The 20,880-nt window shown below is 41.5% G+C and overlaps 1 protein-coding gene across 16 annotated transcripts in view; it reads right to left on the bottom strand.

Annotated features, from left to right (window-relative positions):
• Window positions 1-20,880, bottom strand: part of CCDC88A (coiled-coil domain containing 88A) — a 374,196-nt gene that overhangs the window by 297,770 nt on the left and 55,546 nt on the right. For all 16 annotated transcript variants that reach the window (XM_039529475.1, XM_039529472.1, XM_039529474.1 and 13 more), the window contains one exon: window positions 137-245. In XM_039529475.1, coding sequence (XP_039385409.1) covers window positions 137-245 — 109 coding nt within the window. The remainder of the gene's footprint in view (window positions 1-136; window positions 246-20,880) is intronic.

The following is a 20,880-nucleotide window of genomic DNA, read 5'->3' as shown; positions in this document are numbered from 1 at the left end:
GTAAATGTTGACCAAAAGATACATTGAAAAAAAATAAACTCATACAGTTGTGGTTTTAATTGCTCATCTTGCTTTTGTTGGACTCATCTCTGAAAATTTAGTAAGAACATAAAAGGCAGCAAAGAGGAAAAATTACCTGATAATAAGATTTTATTTGTCTCACCAAAATAGACAAATTTTGAATCCTAAGTGACGCATCATTGTTGACTTTCTTATTTACTCTCTGACTAGTGGATTTAGGGTTGCTGCAAGAAAAAAGAAAAATAAAATTAATTACCAACAAGTATTACACTAAAAGATTCATATTTTTTAAATCTTTCTCTATACAAGTAGAAATAGAAAATGACTGACAAATCCAATCATCTGAAACATCCAGTACAATTACTAATTACTGTGACTACTGGGGCTGACACCCCCAAGCCACGATCCGGTTAATACAGAGAGCCGGATAATGGAGGCTCAAATAAATGGGGTTCTACTGTATATCAATTTACAGTACTCTGCTGCTAAAGATTATAAGAACAGATCCTCAGCTGATATAAATTGTCATAACTCCACTGAAGTCAATTTACAAAAACTAAGGATCTTGTGTTATCTAAGCTGATAAAATATTCCAACTGGAAAATATTAACAGTGTATTCTGAAGCACACAAATGCTTTTAGACTTATTTATCTTTATTTTTTGGTGAGAACTAGAAGGGGGAAAATAGGAGATATAGAGACCCAGGCACCCATTAGCTTTAATTAGGCCTGTGATTATCTACAAATCAAAGAACCATTGATAACAGCCATTAATACCTTAACACCCCCTTCCCCTCTCAGTTTTGCCCATTGTCCAAATAGAGTTTAAAATGTTGACATCCTGAATTACTTATCTCCCAGACAGAAAGAAAAGAAATAATTTAATAAATTACAAATTGTGGGATGGAAATGAAGGGACACAAGGAGCCCCTAGCATGTGCAATGAACTCAGCCTACAAAAGTAACAAAGTGTGTGACTCTCTACAGACGTTTCCCAAGATACACAAACAAGGGAACCCAGGCAGATCCATCATATCTGGCCAATGCACTCTTACTGAAGGAATATCAGGCCCCAAAGAAACCATCCTCAAACCACTCACCACACAAAGGGCCGGCTTTCTCCAGAATACAAACGACTTCCTTCAGAAACTCCACAATATTAACAACCTCCCTCAGAACACAAAGCTTGCCACCTTGTACGTCACCTCTCTGTACACCAATATCCCTCACAATTACATCATCGTTGCCTGCCTTAAACATCCACAAGATAATGGACAACACTCAGATATCCATCCCAAAGACACTGCTGAACTCATCCATTTCATCCTCACCTCTAACAATATTACATTCAGCAACAAAACAAACACTTTGTCCAAACCATGAGAACAGCCAGGGGTACTAGGATGGCGCCCCAACATCCCAATCTCTTCATAGGCCACCCTGAGGAAGAATTACTGGACAAACGCACCTCAAAACCAATGATTTATGGTTTATTACAATTATCTGTAATCCACTGAAGCCCCCAACACTAAGCCTTTTTTTTTTCCTTCTTCCCTCCAATGATTGTGGAGGTGTTAACAGGTCACTTCACTTTGAATGGTCCCGGGAAATGTGTGTTAACTACTTTCTAAAGTACCGTATTTTCCGGTGTATAAGACGACTTTCTATACTAAAAAACAACCCCCAAAAATCGGGGGTCGTCTTATATGCTGGGTATAAACAGCGGGCAGCCCAGAGCCCTCTGATTCCCGGCCGCGTCTGGGATTTAAAAGGCTCTGGGCTCCCCGCCGCACTCCCGGCCGCGGCTGGGATTTAAAAGGCTCTGGGCTCCCCGCCGCACTCCCGGCCGCGGCTGGGATTTAAAAGGCTCTGGGCTCCCCGCCGCACTCCCGGCCGCGGCTGGGATTTAAAAGGCTCTGGGCTCCCCGCCGCACTCCCGGCCGCGGCTGGGATTTAAAAGGCTCTGGGCTCCCCGCCGCAGCGGGCAGCCCAGAGCCCTCTGACTCCCGGCCACGGCTGGGATTTAAAAGGCTCTGGGCTCCCCGCCGCAGCGGGCAGCCCAGAGCCCTCTGACTGCCGGCCGCGGCTGGGATTTAAAAGGCTCTGGGCTCCCCGCCGCAGCGGGCAGCCCAGAGCCCTCTGATTCCCTGCCGCGACTGGGATTTAAAAGGTTCTGGGCTCCGCGCCACAGCGGACAGCCCAGAGCCCTCTGACTCCCAGCCGCAGCTGGGATTTAAAAGGCTCTGGGTTCCCCGCTGCAGCAGGCAGCCCAGAGCCCTCTGATTCCCAGCTGCGGCTGGGATTTAAAAGGCTCTGGCCTCCCCCCCTCGGAAGGGGGGGTTGTCTTATACGGCGAGTATAGGCCAAAACCTATGTTTTAACTGTAAAATTAGGGGGTCGTCTTATACACCCAGTCGCCTTATACGCCGGAAAATACGGTATCTAAACAATCTGTTCCACTTTGCATTTAGTTTTGACACTGAGGGCTTGGCTACACTTGCAAGTAACAGAGCATTAAAACAGCCCCAGGTGCACTAGCTCACTCCCCGTCCACACTGGCAAGGCACATACAGCTCTCTGACTCCGCGGCTACAGCGCTGCTGGTACTCCACCTTGGCGAGTGGAATAACGTTTGCTGCGCCCCGCTGGCGCACCACAGCGCCAGTGTGGACGAGGTGTTGCATTACTGCGTTCTGATCAGCCTCCGGAAACGTCCCATAATCCCCTTAAGTCAAGTGGCCACTCTTCTCATTGTTTTGAACTTGCTGTAGGAATGCAGATATGCCGTTTGAAAGCTCCGTTTCTGACAGCCGGCTGCTTTTCTGCTCTGAGACAGATAAGTGTGCTCCGAGACAGATTAGTGTGGAATGCTGGGGGTGGGGGAGGGAAAGGGGGTCTGCTGCTGTCTGAACTTACAAGACAGCATGCTGACATGCTCTCAGCCCCCAAAAACCCACTCTCTCTCCCCCCCACATACTCAGAACACACTCCCTGTCACACTCCACCACACCTCCCCCATTTGAAAAGCACACTGCAGTCACTTGCATGCTGGGATAGCTGTCCATAATGCACCACTCCCAATGCCGTTACAAGTGCCACAAATGTGGCCATGCCAGTGGGCAAGCAGCTGTCAGTGTGGACAGACTGCAGCGCTTTCCCTATTGCGCTCTCCGAAGGTGGATTTAACACACAGCGCTCTACATCTGCAAGTGTAGCCATGCTCTGAGTATATTTCCCAAACCTAAAGAAGAGCTCGTCTCTCTCACCAACAGAATTTGGCCCAATAAAAGATACGACCTCACCCACCTTGTCTCTCTAATAGCATGAGACCAACAGGGCTACAATAACATTTCATACATCTTGACGGGAGCAGTCACAAGGGCAAATGGGGTGGACAAAGAGCACTGGCATGTGATGGAGATAAATGAGAAGGCACACAGAGTTCCTGACATGGGGGAGGGGAAAATGGGGAGGCACAGAGCCTGACACTGGGGGGAAGTGAGGAATGGAGGCCACACTGATCCCCTGGCATGCTGGATGGGTGGAAATGGGAAGCACACAGTGCCCCTGATATGGAGGTAATGTGGGGCACACAGAGCCCTTACCATGGGGGGAAGGGGAGAACAGAAGTGTGACGGAGCGATTCTGGCGGGACCCAACTGAGAGTGCCAAATCAGGACCAATTGCTCAAACAGGGCAGTTACAGCCCTAGGCTGGGGTTTTTCCACCTCTAAGGCAAACCAAACCAGCCAGACAAAAGGGACTTTGGTCTCACCCCACTGGCTAACCACAAGTCACACAAGCAATTTCCTTAGACACTCCAGTCTCCCAGTATCACCACCAGTGCACTCGTCCTGGGGATAAATGATTATGAAAACCAACACCCCAATAAAAGAAAAAGGTTCTCTCAATCTCAAAGGACCAAGCCCCAGACCCAGGTCAATATACACATCAGATCTTACCCACAAATCACGCTGTTGCCAATCCTTTAGAATCTAAAATCTAAAGGTTTATTTACAAAGGGAAAAAGGTAGAGAAGAGAGGTAGAATTGGTTACATGGAATCAATTACATACAGTAATGGCAAAGTTCTTAGTTCAGGCTTGCAGCAGTGCTGGAGTAAACTGCAGGTTCAGATTAAGTCTCTGGAACATCCCCCGCTGGGATGGGTCAACAGTCCTTCGTGCAGAGCTTCAGTTTGTAGCAAAGTCCTTCCAGAGGTCAGAAGCAGGATTGAAGACAAGATGGAGATGATGCATCAGCCTTATATAGACTTTTCCAGGTGTAAGAATCCCTTTGTCCTCACGGTGGAAACTTACAGCCAAAATGGAGTTTGCAGTCACATGGACAAGTTTCTGCATACTTTGCTGAGTCACAAGGCGTGTCTGCCTTCTCTCCATGGGTCAATTGTGTAGCTGATGGCCCTTAATGGGCCATCAAGCCAGCTATGCAGGGCTGACATCAGCTTGTCTGGGACACTTCCCAGAGGCAGAGCATAATACAAAATACCGACAGTACAGAGCCAATACTTATAACTTCAACTACAAAATGATACACAGACATACAGACCGCATAATCATAACCAGCAACCCCTAACCTGGTCTTAGACACCTTAGATGACCCCCTTTACCTAAGGTTTGGTGCCACTACAGGACCTTGGTTGCAACTCATGTTCTATATGGTCCCCATTTATATCAATAACGTCACAAGAAGATAATGGTATGGGGCCATCACAGAGAAACACAGAGCCCCTGATATGTGGTGAAAGGAGGACGGGGAAGAGGGAGCATGTGGGGAGGAACTGAGGATGCAAGAAGCCCTTGGTGTGTGCCATGAAGCAACAAAGTGTATGATCCTCTAGTCAGAATTTATAATAAGCTAAAATATTATATATTTTAATGTCACTACTGGTAGGATATCTTTGAATTTTACAAGACTGCTATGCCAAAAAACAAAATATTGAAAATTAAGGACCTAATTTTGTAAACACTTAAGTGGGAATACAACTTTGCTCACATGAGTTCACCATTGATTTTATTGAGTTCACCAAGATTATTCCTATGGTTAAAGCTAAGAATGTGCTAAAATTGAATTTTTAATAAAAACTTTTCCTGTCAGTGGCATAAAACTTTTGTCACTTGAAAACCCAACTGCTTCAGGGTCAACAACTAAAAGTTTAGTCTTTCAAAACATTAACAAAATTGCTATGAATTATTTTTAGGGTTTGTCTTCACAGTATAATTTACTCAAGTGTTACCCCTAATTTCATTCCTGTCCACACACAAAAATCCTTAACTCAAGCACAGTGGTGCTCAGGACCTTCCTTAGGATTTGTGGGGCCCTACGCAGTATTATTAAACTGGTGCCCCTATGCCCGACAGCAGCCCAGGCTCGCAGCCCAAGGAGGGGAGGGATGAGGCAGCAAAGGATACTGAGATGCCCGGCCCACCTCACAGCAGCAGAGTCATAGTTCCCCGCAGAGACCCCCATACCCTCTCCCTCACGCAGAATGCACGACACTGGTGCATTCGGCTCTGTGAATATGGCCCCTGCCTAAGGAGACTGCAGTATGCGCTAGATGTGCGGGAACCAACCCACTCTTACTGCTGTGGGTGAAGCTCTCCAACCCACCTCTTCTCCCTGTGGCCCCACCCATACTCCATTTCTGTTCCGCCCCAGGCCCCGCCCCACTCTGCCCAGGTACTGCCCTCTCATAGAATCATAGAATATCAGGGTTGGAAGGGACCTCAGGAGGTCATCTAGTCCAACCCCCTGCTCAAAGCAGGACCAAACCCAACTAAATCATCCCAGCCAGAGCTTTGTCAAGCCTGACCTTAAAAACCTCTAAGGAAGGAGATTCCACCACCTTCCTAGGTAACCCATTCCAGTGCTTCACCACCCTACTAGTGAAAAAGTTTTTCCTAATGTCCAACCTAAACCTCCCCCTCTGCAACTTGAGACCATTACTCCTTGTTCTGTCATCGGGTACCACTGAGAACAGTCTAGATCCATCCTCTTTGGAACCCCCTTTCAGGTAGTCTCCCCACTGTCTCCTTCCTCTCTTCCCTCTCCCCCCTGCTAACCCCCTTCCAGCCAAATCCCTGAACCCAAATGAAGTAAATGACATTTGAAAAAAAACACCCTTCTGCAATTTCTTTCTAAAGAAAATGAAGCATGTTTTCCACTGTATACCAGATGGTGAAGACCCGACATGCAGAAGGTACCTAATTAAAAGCACTAAACTTGGGAATAAAAAATGTCAGTCACAGGTCTTTTGATATGGCCTGAAGTTTGTCAGACATTTATTTCCAAAAACTTTGTAGTAAGGGTGAGTCAGCTGTCTTGCTTAATAAAACATTAAATATTATGGAATACATGATGCAGCTCTTCTCTGTTTTACATTTTCTTAATCAGTATTTCTAAGCTGATTTTATATTTTAAATGTACTCTTAAAATGTTCATAAAGGAATCATTCCAGATTACTACATAGTTAACTCACTGAAACAAAGACATTATTTTAAATTAATCAGTCACAGAAGGAAGGAGAGATAGCTCAGTGGTTTGATTATTGGCCTGCTAAACCCAAAGTTACTTTGTGTGATCTCCATAACAATAGACATGTCTATGAAATTTCACCAACTTTAAAAAATGTTTCCAAAGATTTCAGGCATAACAAAGGATTTTATATCTTACTAGGTACTGATTTTGCTGGAGGATTCTCTTAAAACTAGTTCAGATAGTCAGAAGTAAAGAAAGGGAAACTCTTTGTCCAGCTAACTGGAAGGAAAGGGGTGTTGTCCCTTTAAGGGCTCGCTTCAACAGGGGATGGCGGGTGGGTGAAGGTAGAAAGGGATGGACAGAAAGGGCAGGCAGACTTTGGAAGCAAGTTTTCTTTTAATTATAGTAATTAAAATTAAAATGTGTATTTTAGATAAGGGTGGTCTTTTGAAGGATTTATTTAAAAAACTATACATCTGAAGATCCAAACATTTAAGGCTAAAGATGATTGTGCATCTAAAAATCTATGCAAGGATTTTTTTGAGAGATGTGATTTTATAATCTTCACCAACTCACTAATGAAATATTTTTAAAGCAAATTTTAAACTAAGGTCCTGTAGACTAAGATGTTCTGAGTAAATATTATGGTAATGCACAACTGTTTTTGTCAGTAAATTCAGAAACTGGCAGTATATACCTGGGGGTTGGCAAATGCCTGTTAAATGGCTTCATTACCACTTGAAAGGCTCTTTAACAGTTTCAGTGTTGTGCTAATAGATCTAGCAGGCTGTAAGGGTTTTCCACTTTTAAGTTACTAGATCCCCTCTGGAGTAAGAGTCACCAGGCTGCAGCAGCCAGCTGTGGGAGCTTGCAGGAAGGGTCAGAACAGGGACAGGAAGAACCGGGAGGGTGGACACTAAGACCCAGTGGTGCCCCAAATTTTCAGGTGCCCTAAACAGCCTGGTATGCCTAAGGACAGCCCTGGTGGTGCTGTTAGCTTGCATTGGCTGACCTGTCAGAGAGTAGAGGCTACAGCTTAAGTTAGTAGCTGACAAATTGTGCTAACACAATTACTCCTGCAGTAATCCAATCACTGTGTGATGTTCCAGTGTTATTTTGTAGTGTGGCCATTCTCATTCAAACAAGATTACCTCAAGAGGAGTTAACTCAAGTTATCTACATTCATGTTAACTCTGCAGCCACAGACACACACACACACACACCAAAAATATAAGCCTAAAATTAGGCTCCTAAAGCTTATACTTAGGGCTTGGCTACACTTACAAATTTGCAGCACTGCAGCAGGGTGTGAAAACACACCCTCTCCAGCGCCGCAAATTGTGGCGCTGCAAAGCGCCAGTGTGGTCAAAGCCACAGTGCTGGGAGCGCGGCTCCCAGCGCTGTCCGTTATTCCCCACAGGGAGGTGGAGTACAGACAGCGCTGGAAGAGCTCTCTCCCAGCGCTGGCACTTTGACTACACTTAGTGCTTAAAAGCGCTGCCGCGGCAGCGCTTTGAAGTGCTAAGTGTAGCCACAGCCTTAGCCATTTCACAGTGGCATTTTAAAAAGCATCTAACTCAGGGGTTGCCAACCTTTCAGAAGTGGTGTGCCAAGTCTTCATTTATTCACTCTGATTTAAGGTTTTGCGTGCCAGTAATACATTTTAACATTTTTAGGTCTCTTTCTGTAAGTCTATAATATATAACTAAACTATTGTTGTATGTAAAGTATTGTTGTATGTAAAGGTTTTTAAAATGTTTAAGAAGCTTCATTTAAAACTAAATTAAAATACAGAGCCCCCTGGACCAGTGGCCAGGATCCAGGCAGCGTGAGTGCCACTGAAAATCAGCTCGCGTGCCGCCTTCGGCACCCGTGCCATAGGTTGCCTACCCCTGATCTAACTGATCAGAAGCACAAGTCCAACTGATTTCAAACTCCAAACTTTGGTGTCAGGGTATAGCTTGGCTGAAGCATTCCAGCTTCCTGTATGTTGGGCTTCCACAAGTCAAGAAAGATAAGTGGTTGTAAATAGAGCACAGGCTATCAATTTCGTATTTTGAGTTTGTGTTTCCTTCACAGTAAGGATATTAATGAGGCCCTGGATTTATCTTGTTCAGCATAGCTGAGCATTTTAAATATGAAAGTTCTCCGTAGAAAATATCTCTATGCAAAATCTGAAATTCTAAGACCGATTAGGAAACAAAAGACACAAGGAAAAAAATCAACAAATTTATCAATTTAAGACTATAAAATGGGAAGAAAGTAAAGAATCAGCAATATATATGAATTTTAAAAAGCAATTTAAATTTTAAAACCATGTTTAAATCATGTTTTGTAGCCATTTAAGAGCAAAAAAACACTTTCAAATCAAAATTGGAATGTTTTGTACTCACTCTGCTATAGTGTAAAATCATTATACAAGGTGCAGGGCAACACAGAATCAGGCCTATCCACCGACTCAGACTCAGTTATTTTAAGAATCCAATATGCATACATAATCTTATAAATCTAAGCAAGAACAATTGTATCTGGCAAAATTGGAATATAAACCGATTCTTACTGATCATAACTGCAGTACTGTGATGGTTATTATATTCTGTAAAAATAACTAGGGTGACCATTTTGGATTAGTCATTCACAAGGTGGATATAGTAATCACAAAAGTGACTAAGTACAGACCAATGTATGGGTTAAATCTGAACAAATTTTGGCAAATATTAAGATTTGATAACCCCTTACAGAGTCAAATTCATACAGAGATTTTTGAAACTTGAAGGGCAGAATGCAGGATCAATTCTTCTGATTAACAGATCTCTGCATGTCATCTAAAGTTTTCTACTTCGGCATGCATATCTCCAAAAATGGAGCTTTGGGCCATTACTATTCACCTTTAATCTTTATTACTATCTGATTATTTCTAGGCTTATTCATGATCTTTAGCAGAATTTTTGCAGCCATAAGTTTTTGCTGTGAGTCTCCTGTTCCTATCATTCCATCAAAGTGTACTACGGCTTCCTGGATCTAAACCTAAAATTGCACTCTTATTTAATGCCATCAGCCAAAACATAATAAAAATGTACAAACTGCAACAATTTTAAATACAGATATTATAACAGCTCAGACTCTTGAAATTAGACTTCTGCTCCAAGTTTCTTTAACTTGAAAGTTAGTGCAAACTCTACAAGAATACCTGCAAATAATGAACAAACAAAATAATATTTAGCTTTTATATAACACTTAACATCCTCATAGTGTTCCACCAACCTGAATCTTCACAACACTTCTAAAACAAAGTATTATTATCCCAATCTTGCAGATGGGGAAACAGATTCAGAGAGGTTAAGTACTGAATATTTGCACTAAAGCTGCATAGTCAGTGCCAGAGATGGAATTAGAACCCAGGAGTTCTTGGAACACAAGCTCTTGGTCCCATGCCATATCCACTAATCAATGCTATATTACATGCATGCTCTTCTCCTGGGAAAATTATATATCACTGCGCATGCGCAGAATTCATGGCCCCAGCAGATTTCTTTGCTTCCCCGCAGAAAAATGACTTCTGACGGGGAAGCAAAGGGAAGCCGCAAGAGCAGTCACGCACCCCTCCTCAGCAGTGCAGGCAGGTCATTTTGGGCGCCTGGACCAACCACTAGAGATGTAAATCACCACCAAGGCAGGGGGGCTAGGCAATCATGGGTGTGAGGGAGACACACTCTGTCCCTCTCGCTCACTATTGCAGCACATTTGGTGTAGAGGGACAGGACTTTGGGGTGGTTTTGAGGAGGTACGGGTGGTGCAGGCTCTGTCCCCTCAGGCAGAGCAGAATGTACAGTATGGCCTTATAAATGCTTATGGTGCTTTAGTGATTAGAAGTTTTCTAAATTCTTGGAGTGAAAAAAAAATTTCCTATCAAAATGTGCTCTATGAACTGTTTGTTACTGACCTTTCTGGAGATGGTCAGTAGCCAATATAAATTGTGAGTTTGAGTCCCCAGCCCTCACTTGCTCTTCAGTTGCCTATGATGTAACACTGAGTATATGGCTGAATATATTATCAAAATAATGGAAACCAGTGTGATTATATTGTGTTATTTTAACAAATAAAATAAGCAGAATTTTAAAATATTGTGCACAGAAGTTTTTATTTTTTGGTGCAGAATTTCCTCAGGAGTAATGCTCATGTAACTGCACAATTAAAGCAGGCACTAGTGCAGTACTTACAAGAAACATACCCTGCAACCAGGAAGTGCACACTGATAAAATTTGTGTTTCTCCCTGACCACTCTTGTCCCTTTAAGACAATACCTAAAAAATTAAATGCAAAAAACAACACCTATATAAAATAAGAACATGAAGTTTAAAAAAATGTAAGAAGTCAGGGAAAAGATGCAGCTCCAAAAGCACCATTAAATCTGTTGTACTGCCCACGTATGTATTTTGGGATATAAATACATTATGTTACCTGTCCAAAAAACTAATAATAATAAATATTGAAGTTAAGTACAAACTATGCTTGATGTTATACCACACAGAAGCAAAGGCCCTACATAGAGCAGCCAAAAAAAGTAGATTTTAAATTGCAAGTTACCCTTGATTTTACAAGATAAAGAGTGAAAATTCTGTTTTTTTCCTTCAGGTTTCTACTGAAACATTTTAAGCTCATTGTTTGGTTGATACACACCATTATAATATGTTCATGAAATGTAATACTATCCTGTGAAACCTGCCAACATGCTCTATGAAAAATGACATCTCTCTTCTGTCATAGAATTATAGAATATTAGGGTTGGAAGAGATCTCAAGAGGTCATCTAGTCCAATCCTCTGCTCAAAGCAGGACCAACACCAACTAAATCATCCCAGCCAGGGCTCTGTCAACCCGAGCCTTAAAAACCTCTAAGGATGGAGATTCCACCACCTCCCTAGGTAACCCATTCCAGTGCTTCATCACCCTCCTAGCGAAATAGTGTTTCCTAATATCCAACCTAGACCTCCCCCACTGCAACAGAGACCATTGCTGCTTCTTCTGTCATCTGCCATCACTGAGAACAGCTGAGCTCCATCCTCTTTGGAACCCCCCTTCAAGTAATTTAAGGCTGCTATCAAATCCTCCCACACTCTTCTCTTCTGCAGACTAAATAAGCCCAGTTCCCTCACCCTCTCCTCGTAAGTCATGTGCACAAGCCCTCTAATCATTTTTGTTGCCCTCCGCTGGACTCTCTTCAATTTGTCCACATCCTTTCTGTAGTGGGGGGAACCAAAACTGGACGCAATACTCCAGGTGTGGCCTCCCCAGTGTCGAATACAGGCACTCAATCTGCTGGCAATGCTTCTATTAATGCAGCCCAATATGCCGCTAGCCTTCTTGGCAACAAGGGCACACTGTTGACTCATATCCAGCTTCTCAACCACTGTAATCCCCATGTCCTTATCTGCAGAACTGCTGCTTAGCCAGTCGGTCCCCAGCCTGTAGCAGTGCATGGGATTCTTCCTTCCTACGTGCAGGATTCTGCACTTGTCCTTGTTGAACCTCATCAGATTTCTTTTGGCCCAATCCTCCAAGTTCTCTAGGTCACTCTGGACTCTATCCCTACCCTCCAGCATATCTACCTCTCCCCACAGCTCAGTGTCATCCACAAACTTGCTGAAGGTGCAAGTCATCCCATCATCCAGGCCATTAGTAAAGATGTTGAACAAAACCGTCCCCAGGACTGACCTCTGGGGCACTCCGAATGATACCGGCTGCCAACTAGACATCAAGCCGTTGATCACTACCCGTTGACCCTGACAATCTATCCAGCTTTCTACCTACCTTTTAGTCCATTCATCCAATCCATACTACTTTAACTTTCTGACAAGAATACTGTGGGAGACCATATCAAAAGCTTTGCTAAAGTCAAGATATATCACATCCACTGCTTTCCCCATATCCACAGAGCCAGTTATCTCATCACAGAAGGCAATCAGGTTGGTCAGGTATGACTTGTCCTTGGTGAATCCATGTTGACTGTTCCTGATCACCTTCCTCTTCTCTAAGTGCTTCAAAATGGATTCCTTGAGGACCTGCTCCATGATTTTGCCAGGGACTGAAGTGAGGCTGACCGGTCTGTAGTTCCCCAGGTTCTCTTTCTTCCCTTTTTAAAATATGGGCACTATATTTGCCTTTTTCCGATCATCCGGGACCTCACCCAATCACCAAGAATTTTCAAAGATAATGGCCAATGGCTCTGCAATCACATCAGCCAACTCCCTCAGCACCCTTGGATGTATTAGAACTGGACCCATGGACTTGTGCATGTCCAGCTTTTCTAAATAGTCCTTAACCTGTTGTTTCACCACTTGAGGGCTGCTCACCTCCTCTCCATACTGTGTTGTCCAGTGCAGCAGTCTGGGAGCTCACCTTGTCTGTGAAGACCGAGGCAAAAAAAAGCATTGAGTACCTCAGCTTTTTCCACATCATGTGACACTAGGTTACCACCCCCATTCAGTAAGGATCCCACACTTTCCCTGATCTCCTTCTTGCTAACATACCTGTAGAAACCTTTCTTGTTACCCTTCACATCCCTTGCTAGCTGCACTCCCAATTATACCTTGGCCTTCCTGCATGCTTGAGCAATATTTTTATACTCCTCCCTAGTAATCTGTCCAAATTTCCACTTCTTGTAAGTTTCCTGTTTCAGTTTAAGCTCACCAAAGATTTCACTATTAAGCCAAGCTGGTTGCCTGCCATATATTTACTATTCTTTCTGCACATCGGGATGGTTTGTTCCTGAGCCCTCAATAAGGCTTCTTTAAAATACAGCCAGTTCTCCTGGACTCCTTTCCCCCTCATAGTAGCCTGTCATCTGCCTTCTGTTCTTCTGTTCCCCCCATTCTCCATCAACAAATTTAATGAGTGTGTCAGGAGCTCCCTATTCTTCCGACCTCTTTGCCTTCTTCAAGGTATCATCCAGCTCTTCTTTCAACTCTTCACACAAATATCCATAACTTACTTCCACAACTCTTTATCTTCCTTAGACGTTGACACATAGCTCTCTTTATTCCTCTTACTTTAATCCCAGCGCGTAGGTGTGAGTATCAGTATGGGAAATTAGCATGGGGAAAGTAGGTATTTTTAGTTCTTGTAGTGAACCCATCCACTCCCAGTCTTTATTCAGACCTAATTTGATGGTGTCCAGTTTGCAAATTAATTCCAGTTCTGCAGTTTCTCATTGGGGTCTGTTTTTGAAGTTCTTCTGTTGAAGAATTGCCACTTAAAGTCTGTTATTGAGTGTCCAGGGAGGTTGAAGTGTTCTCTGACTGGGTTTGAATGTTATAATTCTTGATGTCTGATTTATGTCCATTTATTTTTTTGCGTAGAGACTGATCTCCAATCCATCAGACACTCTCTGCTAATCTTAGCTACCTCCTTCCCTTCTTGTTCTTGATGCTTTTGAGAATACTATGGTATTTCCATTTTACCCTAAACTAACTAGCCCACTCCTTTCCTCCTTGCTCACACTGCTGTGACTGTATCTCTAATCTACAACTTTGCCTCTCCTGCTGCTCACTGAAATCCAGTCTATACAGACATCTTCCTCTTTAAATCTATTCTCTTTTCTCAACTTTAGTTTCTTCTCTTCCAAGCTTCTCTTACCTCATTTACTTGTCATGCTGCCAATTCCTGAGTGAACTCTCCTACCTTCAACTCTCAATAATCCTTTTCCACCCACCCCTTCTCCACATCTTGTTTTGCTCAGGATCTTGACATTTAAAAAAAAAAATACACAACACACACCACTATGCAACACCTTTTCTCCCTGTCTTTTTTTTATACCTTCTTCCCTCTCAGGTAGGTCTGCTAATTGCTCTCACGCAGTCTCGTTCACTCTGCTTTACACCATATGCTTGGAACAGCATTCCTCTACTTATCTGGAATATGATATCTGTATATTCAGGGTGGATAAAAATCAATGATTTTTTAATTGAAATTGAATATTTTTGATTAAATGCTTTCAAGGAAAAAAAACTATCTAAAGACAGTTTTAATTAAGATACATTATAGCTCAAAGGTATCTCATCATGGAATAGGGATTATAAATTCTAATTCTATAGTATGGGACAATATATTCATGTAATGCTTAAGAAAACTTTTGTAAATGAGTTCCAGTAGTTCATGGAATAGGGACCCAATCTTATGGGGTTCCATGGGTTTCTGTATAGATTATTTAGGTTAATCTTTCTATCTACCCAACAGGACTCAATGCTCAGTCTAGACGATACCATCAGAGATGCTTAGTTTTGCAATTCTCAAATTGTGGATTTGTGTCTCTACAGATAACATGCTTGTTAACAGCAAAAATGTTTTTAAATAAATAAATAAATAGATAGATAGAGGTGAGAAATAACAGACCTCAACCTATCGTCCCTCTGCCAATTTGTATGCACATAGTCAATCCCTTACCTCTCTCTAAAAGTACAAAGCTTCAAAAAGTTCAAATAGAAGATTGTTGGGGGCGGAATAGATCTGGACAAGAAGTCTGGAGATAAATGGAGAAGGGACAGGCAGCAGAAACAAAAGTGAAACTGTTTGAGCAGCATATTGCAGAAGTCTCTCTGAGTTCTTTCTGAGTGTAACCTTCATTGATTTGAGATCTACCATACCATTCTCTCACTAGAATGGAAAACCTATAATGGCAGCAGGCCATAAAAGAGACCCAGTTTGGGGATATTTTAATGAAGTTCCTCTACCTATGGGTAAGACAGGCATGTGTGAAAAACGCAAACAGTGCGACAAAGAAATGCAAGCCTTGGTTGCCTGAATGAAACAACATAATGAGAAGTAGAAGCAGCAAAGAATCCTGTGGCACCTTATAGACTAACAGAAGTTTTGCAGCATGAGCTTTCGTGGGTGAATACCCACTTCTTCGGATGCAAGCAGATCACTGCTTGCATCCGAAGAAGTGGGTATTCACCCACGAAAGCTCATGCTGCAAAACTTCTGTTAGTCTATAAGGTGCCACAGGATTCTTTGCTGCTTCTACAGAACCAGACTAACACGGCTACCCCTCTGATAATGAGAAGTGTTCCTTCTCAGGAGGAAGTTGCATTGAAGATGATAAAAGGAATATGTCAGAACATCCAGGATCTTCAGGTTGGTAAACTTTTTTATTTCGTACTTATTTCTTAAGGACTGCCGGTCTTCCCTCTGGACTATTCTTCAATTCTCATGTTTGAGCAAGAAATATAGTCGTTACTCTCTGGTACTATCATTTTAGATGCAGTTGTGATAAAAAATAAATAGCTGAAATAGGCAGATCTTCCTTTTACAATTTCACCTTTAAAGTAGTACTGAGTGTCAGTGAATGCAATGAGTAACACTAAATGAGCAGTATGGTAATAATAATTAAATAACTGCATTGACTTATTCTGTTTAGGAGAATCCATACTCAACATACACGATTCTGAAGACTATCCACCTTAAAGATCACCATCGTTTTTGATAGTTTCAGAGTGATCTGCCAATAATAGTGTTTCAGTCACACCATATATGTCACATAGCCACAGTACAACACCTATAGCAAAAAGAAAAAAAAATCCATCATCCAGAAACAACCACCGATAAGTTTGTGAAAAGAACCAGCAGATTACAGAAAGAGGTAACTGATGAAAAAATTGCCCTGTTTGTTTATGCAACAAACTCTCCTTTCCGTATGATTGAGAACCCACACTTCATTAACATGGTTGAGTCATTAAAACCAGGATACAATCCACCCAACAGAGCAGATGTCACAGGTAAAGTGCTGGATAAAGTGTATGAAAGAGAAATTGAGCAGTGTGCAAAAGGTCTGCAGGGTAAAATTGTTAACCTGAGTCTTGATGGTGGAGCAAAGTCCACAATGATCCCATTCTATGTGCTTGTGTGACAACAGGAGAAAGGAATATCTGTCTTACAGAAACAACTGATATATCAGGAAATGCACACACAGCAGAATACTTACAAGAAGCAGCAGTAAAAGCTATAACAAACTGTGAAAAAAAAATCTAATGTCTAGTACGCAGCTTGGTCACAGACAATGCTGCAAATGTATCCAAAATGAGAAGAAATTAATTAGAAGAGAGTCCCAAGCTAATAATATATGATTGCAGTACTCGTTTGATTCACCTCTTAGCCAAAGACTTCAGCATTCCAGAAATAAAGGCAAATGTTGTTGAAATTGAAAAATACTTCCGTAACAAACACTTTGCAGCAGCTGCTCTGAAAAAAGTGAAAGGAACCAAGCTAACTCTCTCACAAGATGTGTGATGGAACTCAGTAGTGGACTGTTTTGAGCAGTATCAGAGGGGTAGCGTGTTAGTCTGGTTCTGTAGAAGCAGCAAAGAATCCTGTGGCACCTTATAGACTAACAGACGTTTTGCAGCATGAGCTTTCGTGGGTGAATACCCACTTCTTCGGATGCAAGGATGTTTTGAGCACTACATCAAGAACTGGCCTAATCTGATGACAGTTTGTGAACAAAATCATGAAAAAATAGATGGCACTGTCACAGCCAAAATTCTCAACATTGTGCTAAAGAGAAATGTTGAACACATGCTGAGTACCCTGCAGCCTATTTCTGTAGCCTTGAACAAAATGCAGGGAAATGGCTATTTTATTGCTGATGCTGTTGAAATTCGGAAGGTACTGAGTGAGATCTTAAAAAGATCTTAAAAAGAGGCAATGACAGAGTTAAATTACAACCATTAAAAACAGAATGGGACAAGCACTATCTATAGCTCATTTTCTTGCAAAGATGGTCAATACTTGGTATCAGGGTCAGACCTTAACAGCTGAAGAGGAGGAGTTGGCTATGATATGGACATCCAGCAATCATCCCTCCATAATGCCAACTATAATAAATTTCAGCTCAAAGGGTGAACTATTCAAGAAATATATGTTTCCTGATGATGTTTTAAAGAAAGTCACAACAGTGAACTGGTGGAAGTCACTTAAGCACTTGGATTCAGAGACTGCTGAACTGATAATCTCACTTTGAACAGCAGTAGCTTCTTCTGCCGGTGTAGAAAGAATATTTTCTTCCTTTGGACTAATTCATTCCAAATTGAGAAATCGTTTGGGACCTGAAAAAGCAGGAAAACTTGGTTTTTCTTTTCCAGATTATGAACAAACAGGAAAATGAACGTGAAGATGACTGAGCTAGCAGCAGAAGCCAATATTTTAAATTTCTCATGTTGACATGGCTATCATAGTCGATTTAAATTTTTTTTAAAAAATATTTCAGTTAACTATTTTAGTTAAAACAATTTTAACAAAAACAAACCTGATTTTAAAAAAAACTTGAATGTTTAACTAAATTCAAAAATTCATATGCTTGTTTTGTTAAAAAATTATATGTTTGCTGTTCAAGAAAAAAATCCAGAATACATAATGTTGTTGTTTTAGTTAAATAAAACAATTTAAATGTGTGACTGCTGATATTCTCCCCTCCTAATACAGCATTGCAAGAAAATCCTCAAAATATAAATGATTAACCTGTTGAATTGGAGATAGTTCACCTCCCAATGACTTCATAAATATCTGCTTTAATTACCTTTGGAAATGAAATAACCAAAATAACCATTTTCTGATGTAGCTGTAAAACTAATCTGAAAAGTTTCAAAAATAAATCACTTTAAAGATGTATGGTGTGTACCTTCTAAAAGTGAAACTTACATCTATCTCTGAGTTGTGAAGAATATGTATTAAGGTTATAACAACCAACAAGAATGCTCTCTTATGTAGAAATTGAGACTTCCTGACTAGTGATTTAAATCATGATTTAAATATATTTGATTTAAATCAAATCCATGCTGTGTGTGCTTCCTCAATATTTCTCCTTAAAACCCACTTCTTAAGGAAGTTCTTTCTAATATATCTTGTTCTCCTCACCCATAATTTCTCCACAGCCTTCTATCCCTGAACTGTTGCACAATGTCTTGTCTATCACAAATTGTAAGTTTTAAAATGTAAAGCTTTCATCAAATACTGAGATGGCCTGGATGAATCAAGCATCCCACCACCCAATATAAATCTGCTGATTGAGACTTTGTGGGTGCTGTGGTGGAGGAAAAAACCACTCCTTTTCTTCCACAATGCAACAGTGTAAGAATTTAAACAGACAAAAAACCCATTACTTTTGATGCAGTCAAACATGAGACTTGCGCTACAAACACTCCAACCTTGTACCTAATCTTTAACCAGTCTCTGTAAACCAGTATGACTGGTAAGGATGAAGCTGGGGAAGATTACGCTTGGGGCCACACTATTGATAGCTGAGGATGAAAGATTCAGTAACTTAGCAGGACTATAACAAAGCGGTCTATTAAGAAAACAGTGTACTCAGAGTCCTCTGGAAATGCTCAGGTTCCATTAATCTCTGAGAATACACCATCAAAACAGGTTCCTTGCCCTCACAGGAGAAATTGTAACTCAAATTGCAGGAACTAGTGATCATTCCTTAATAAAAACATAAGAACAGCCATAGTGGGTCAGACCAAAGGTTCATCGAGCCCAGTATCCTGTCTTCCGACAGTGGCCAATGACAGGTGCACCAGGGGAATGAACAGAACAGGTAATCATCAAGTGATCCATCCAGTCGCCCATTCCCAGCTTCTGACAAAGAGAGGCTAGGGATACCAGCCCTGCCCATCCTGGCTAATAGTCATTCATGGACCTATCCTCCATGAACTTACCCAGTTCTTTTTTTTAACCCTGTTATAGTCTTGACCTTCACAACATCCTCTGGAAAGGAGTTCCACAGGTTGACTGTGCATAGTGTGAAAAAATACTTCCATTTGTTTTAAACCTGCTGCCTATTAATTTCATATGGTGACCCCTAATTCTTGTGTTATGAGCAGTAAATAATACTTACCTTCTCCACACAAGTCATGACATTGTAGACCTCTATCATATGCACTTCAGTCTTCTCTTTTCCAAGCTGAAAGTCCTAGTCTTAATCTCTCCTCATATGGCATTCATTCCATACTCCTAATCATTTTTGTTGCCCTTTTTTAAACCTTTTCCAATTCCAATATATCTTTTTTGTGATGGGGTGACCACATCTGCACACAGTTCTCAAGATGTGGGCATACCACAGATTTATATAGAGGCAATATGATATTTTCTGTCTTATTAGCTATCCCTTTCTTAACGATTACCAACATTCTTTCGCTTTTTTGACTGTCGCTGCACATTAAGTGGATATTTTCAGAGAACTATCCACAATGACTCCAAGATCTCTTTCTTGAGTAGTAACAGCTAATTTAGACCCCATCATTGTATATGTACAATTGGGACTATGTTTTCCAATCTACATTACTTTGCATTTATCAACATTGAATTTCATCTGCCATTTTGTTGCCCAGTCACCCAGTTTTGTGAGATTATTTTGTAGCTCTACACAGTCTGCCTGGGACTTAACTGTCTTGAGTAGTTTTGTATCATCTGCAAATGTTACCACCTCACTGTTTACTCCTTATTCATAAATGATCTGGAAAATGTTGAATAGGACTGGGCCCAGTACAGACTATGGGGGGACACCACTATTTACCTCTCTCCATTCTGAAAACTGAAAATTTATTCCCACTCTTTGTTTCCTATCTTTTAACCAGTTACAAGTCCTTGAGAGGACCTTCCCTCTTATCCCATGACAGCTTACTTTGCTTACGAGCCCTTGGTGAGGGACCTTGTCAAAGGCTTTCTTAAAATCTAAGAACACTGTATCTACTGGGTGGCACCTTATAGACTAACAGATGTATTGGAGCATGAGCTTATGTCTGACAATTTTGTTCTTTACTATAGTTTCAACCAGTTTGCCTGATACTGAAGTCAGGTTTACCAACCTGTAATTGTGGGGGATGACCCTTTTTAAAAATTGCCATCACATTAGCTATCCTCCAATCATTTGGTACAGAAGCTGATTTAAATGATAGGTTACAAACTACAGTTAGTAATTCTGCAATTTCACATTTGAGTTCCTTCAGAACTCTTGGGTGAATATCATCTGGTCCTGGTGAATTATTACTATTTAGTTTATCAATTTGTTTCAAAACCTCCTCTAATGGCAACTCGATCTGGGACAGTTCCTCATATCTGTCAACTAAAAAGAATGGCTTCGGTTAGGGAATCTCCCTAACATCCTCAGCTGTGATTCATTTAGTTTCTCCGCAATGGCCTTATCATCCTTGAATGCTCCTTCAGCATCTCGATCATCCAGTGGCCCAGCTAGTTCTTGAGAAGGCTTCCTGCTTCTGATGTACTTAAAAAAAAAATTGCTATTACTTTTTAAGTCTTTGGCTAGCTGTTCTTCAATTTCTTTTTTGGCCTTCCTAATTGTATTTTTACAC

Source organism: Mauremys reevesii, linkage group 3 (genome assembly GCF_016161935.1).
Source record: "Mauremys reevesii isolate NIE-2019 linkage group 3, ASM1616193v1, whole genome shotgun sequence".
Classification (NCBI taxonomy): domain Eukaryota; kingdom Metazoa; phylum Chordata; order Testudines; family Geoemydidae; genus Mauremys; species Mauremys reevesii.
The sequence above is the reverse complement of the archived record's forward strand: the minus strand, read 5'-3'. Positions and strand labels throughout refer to the sequence as shown.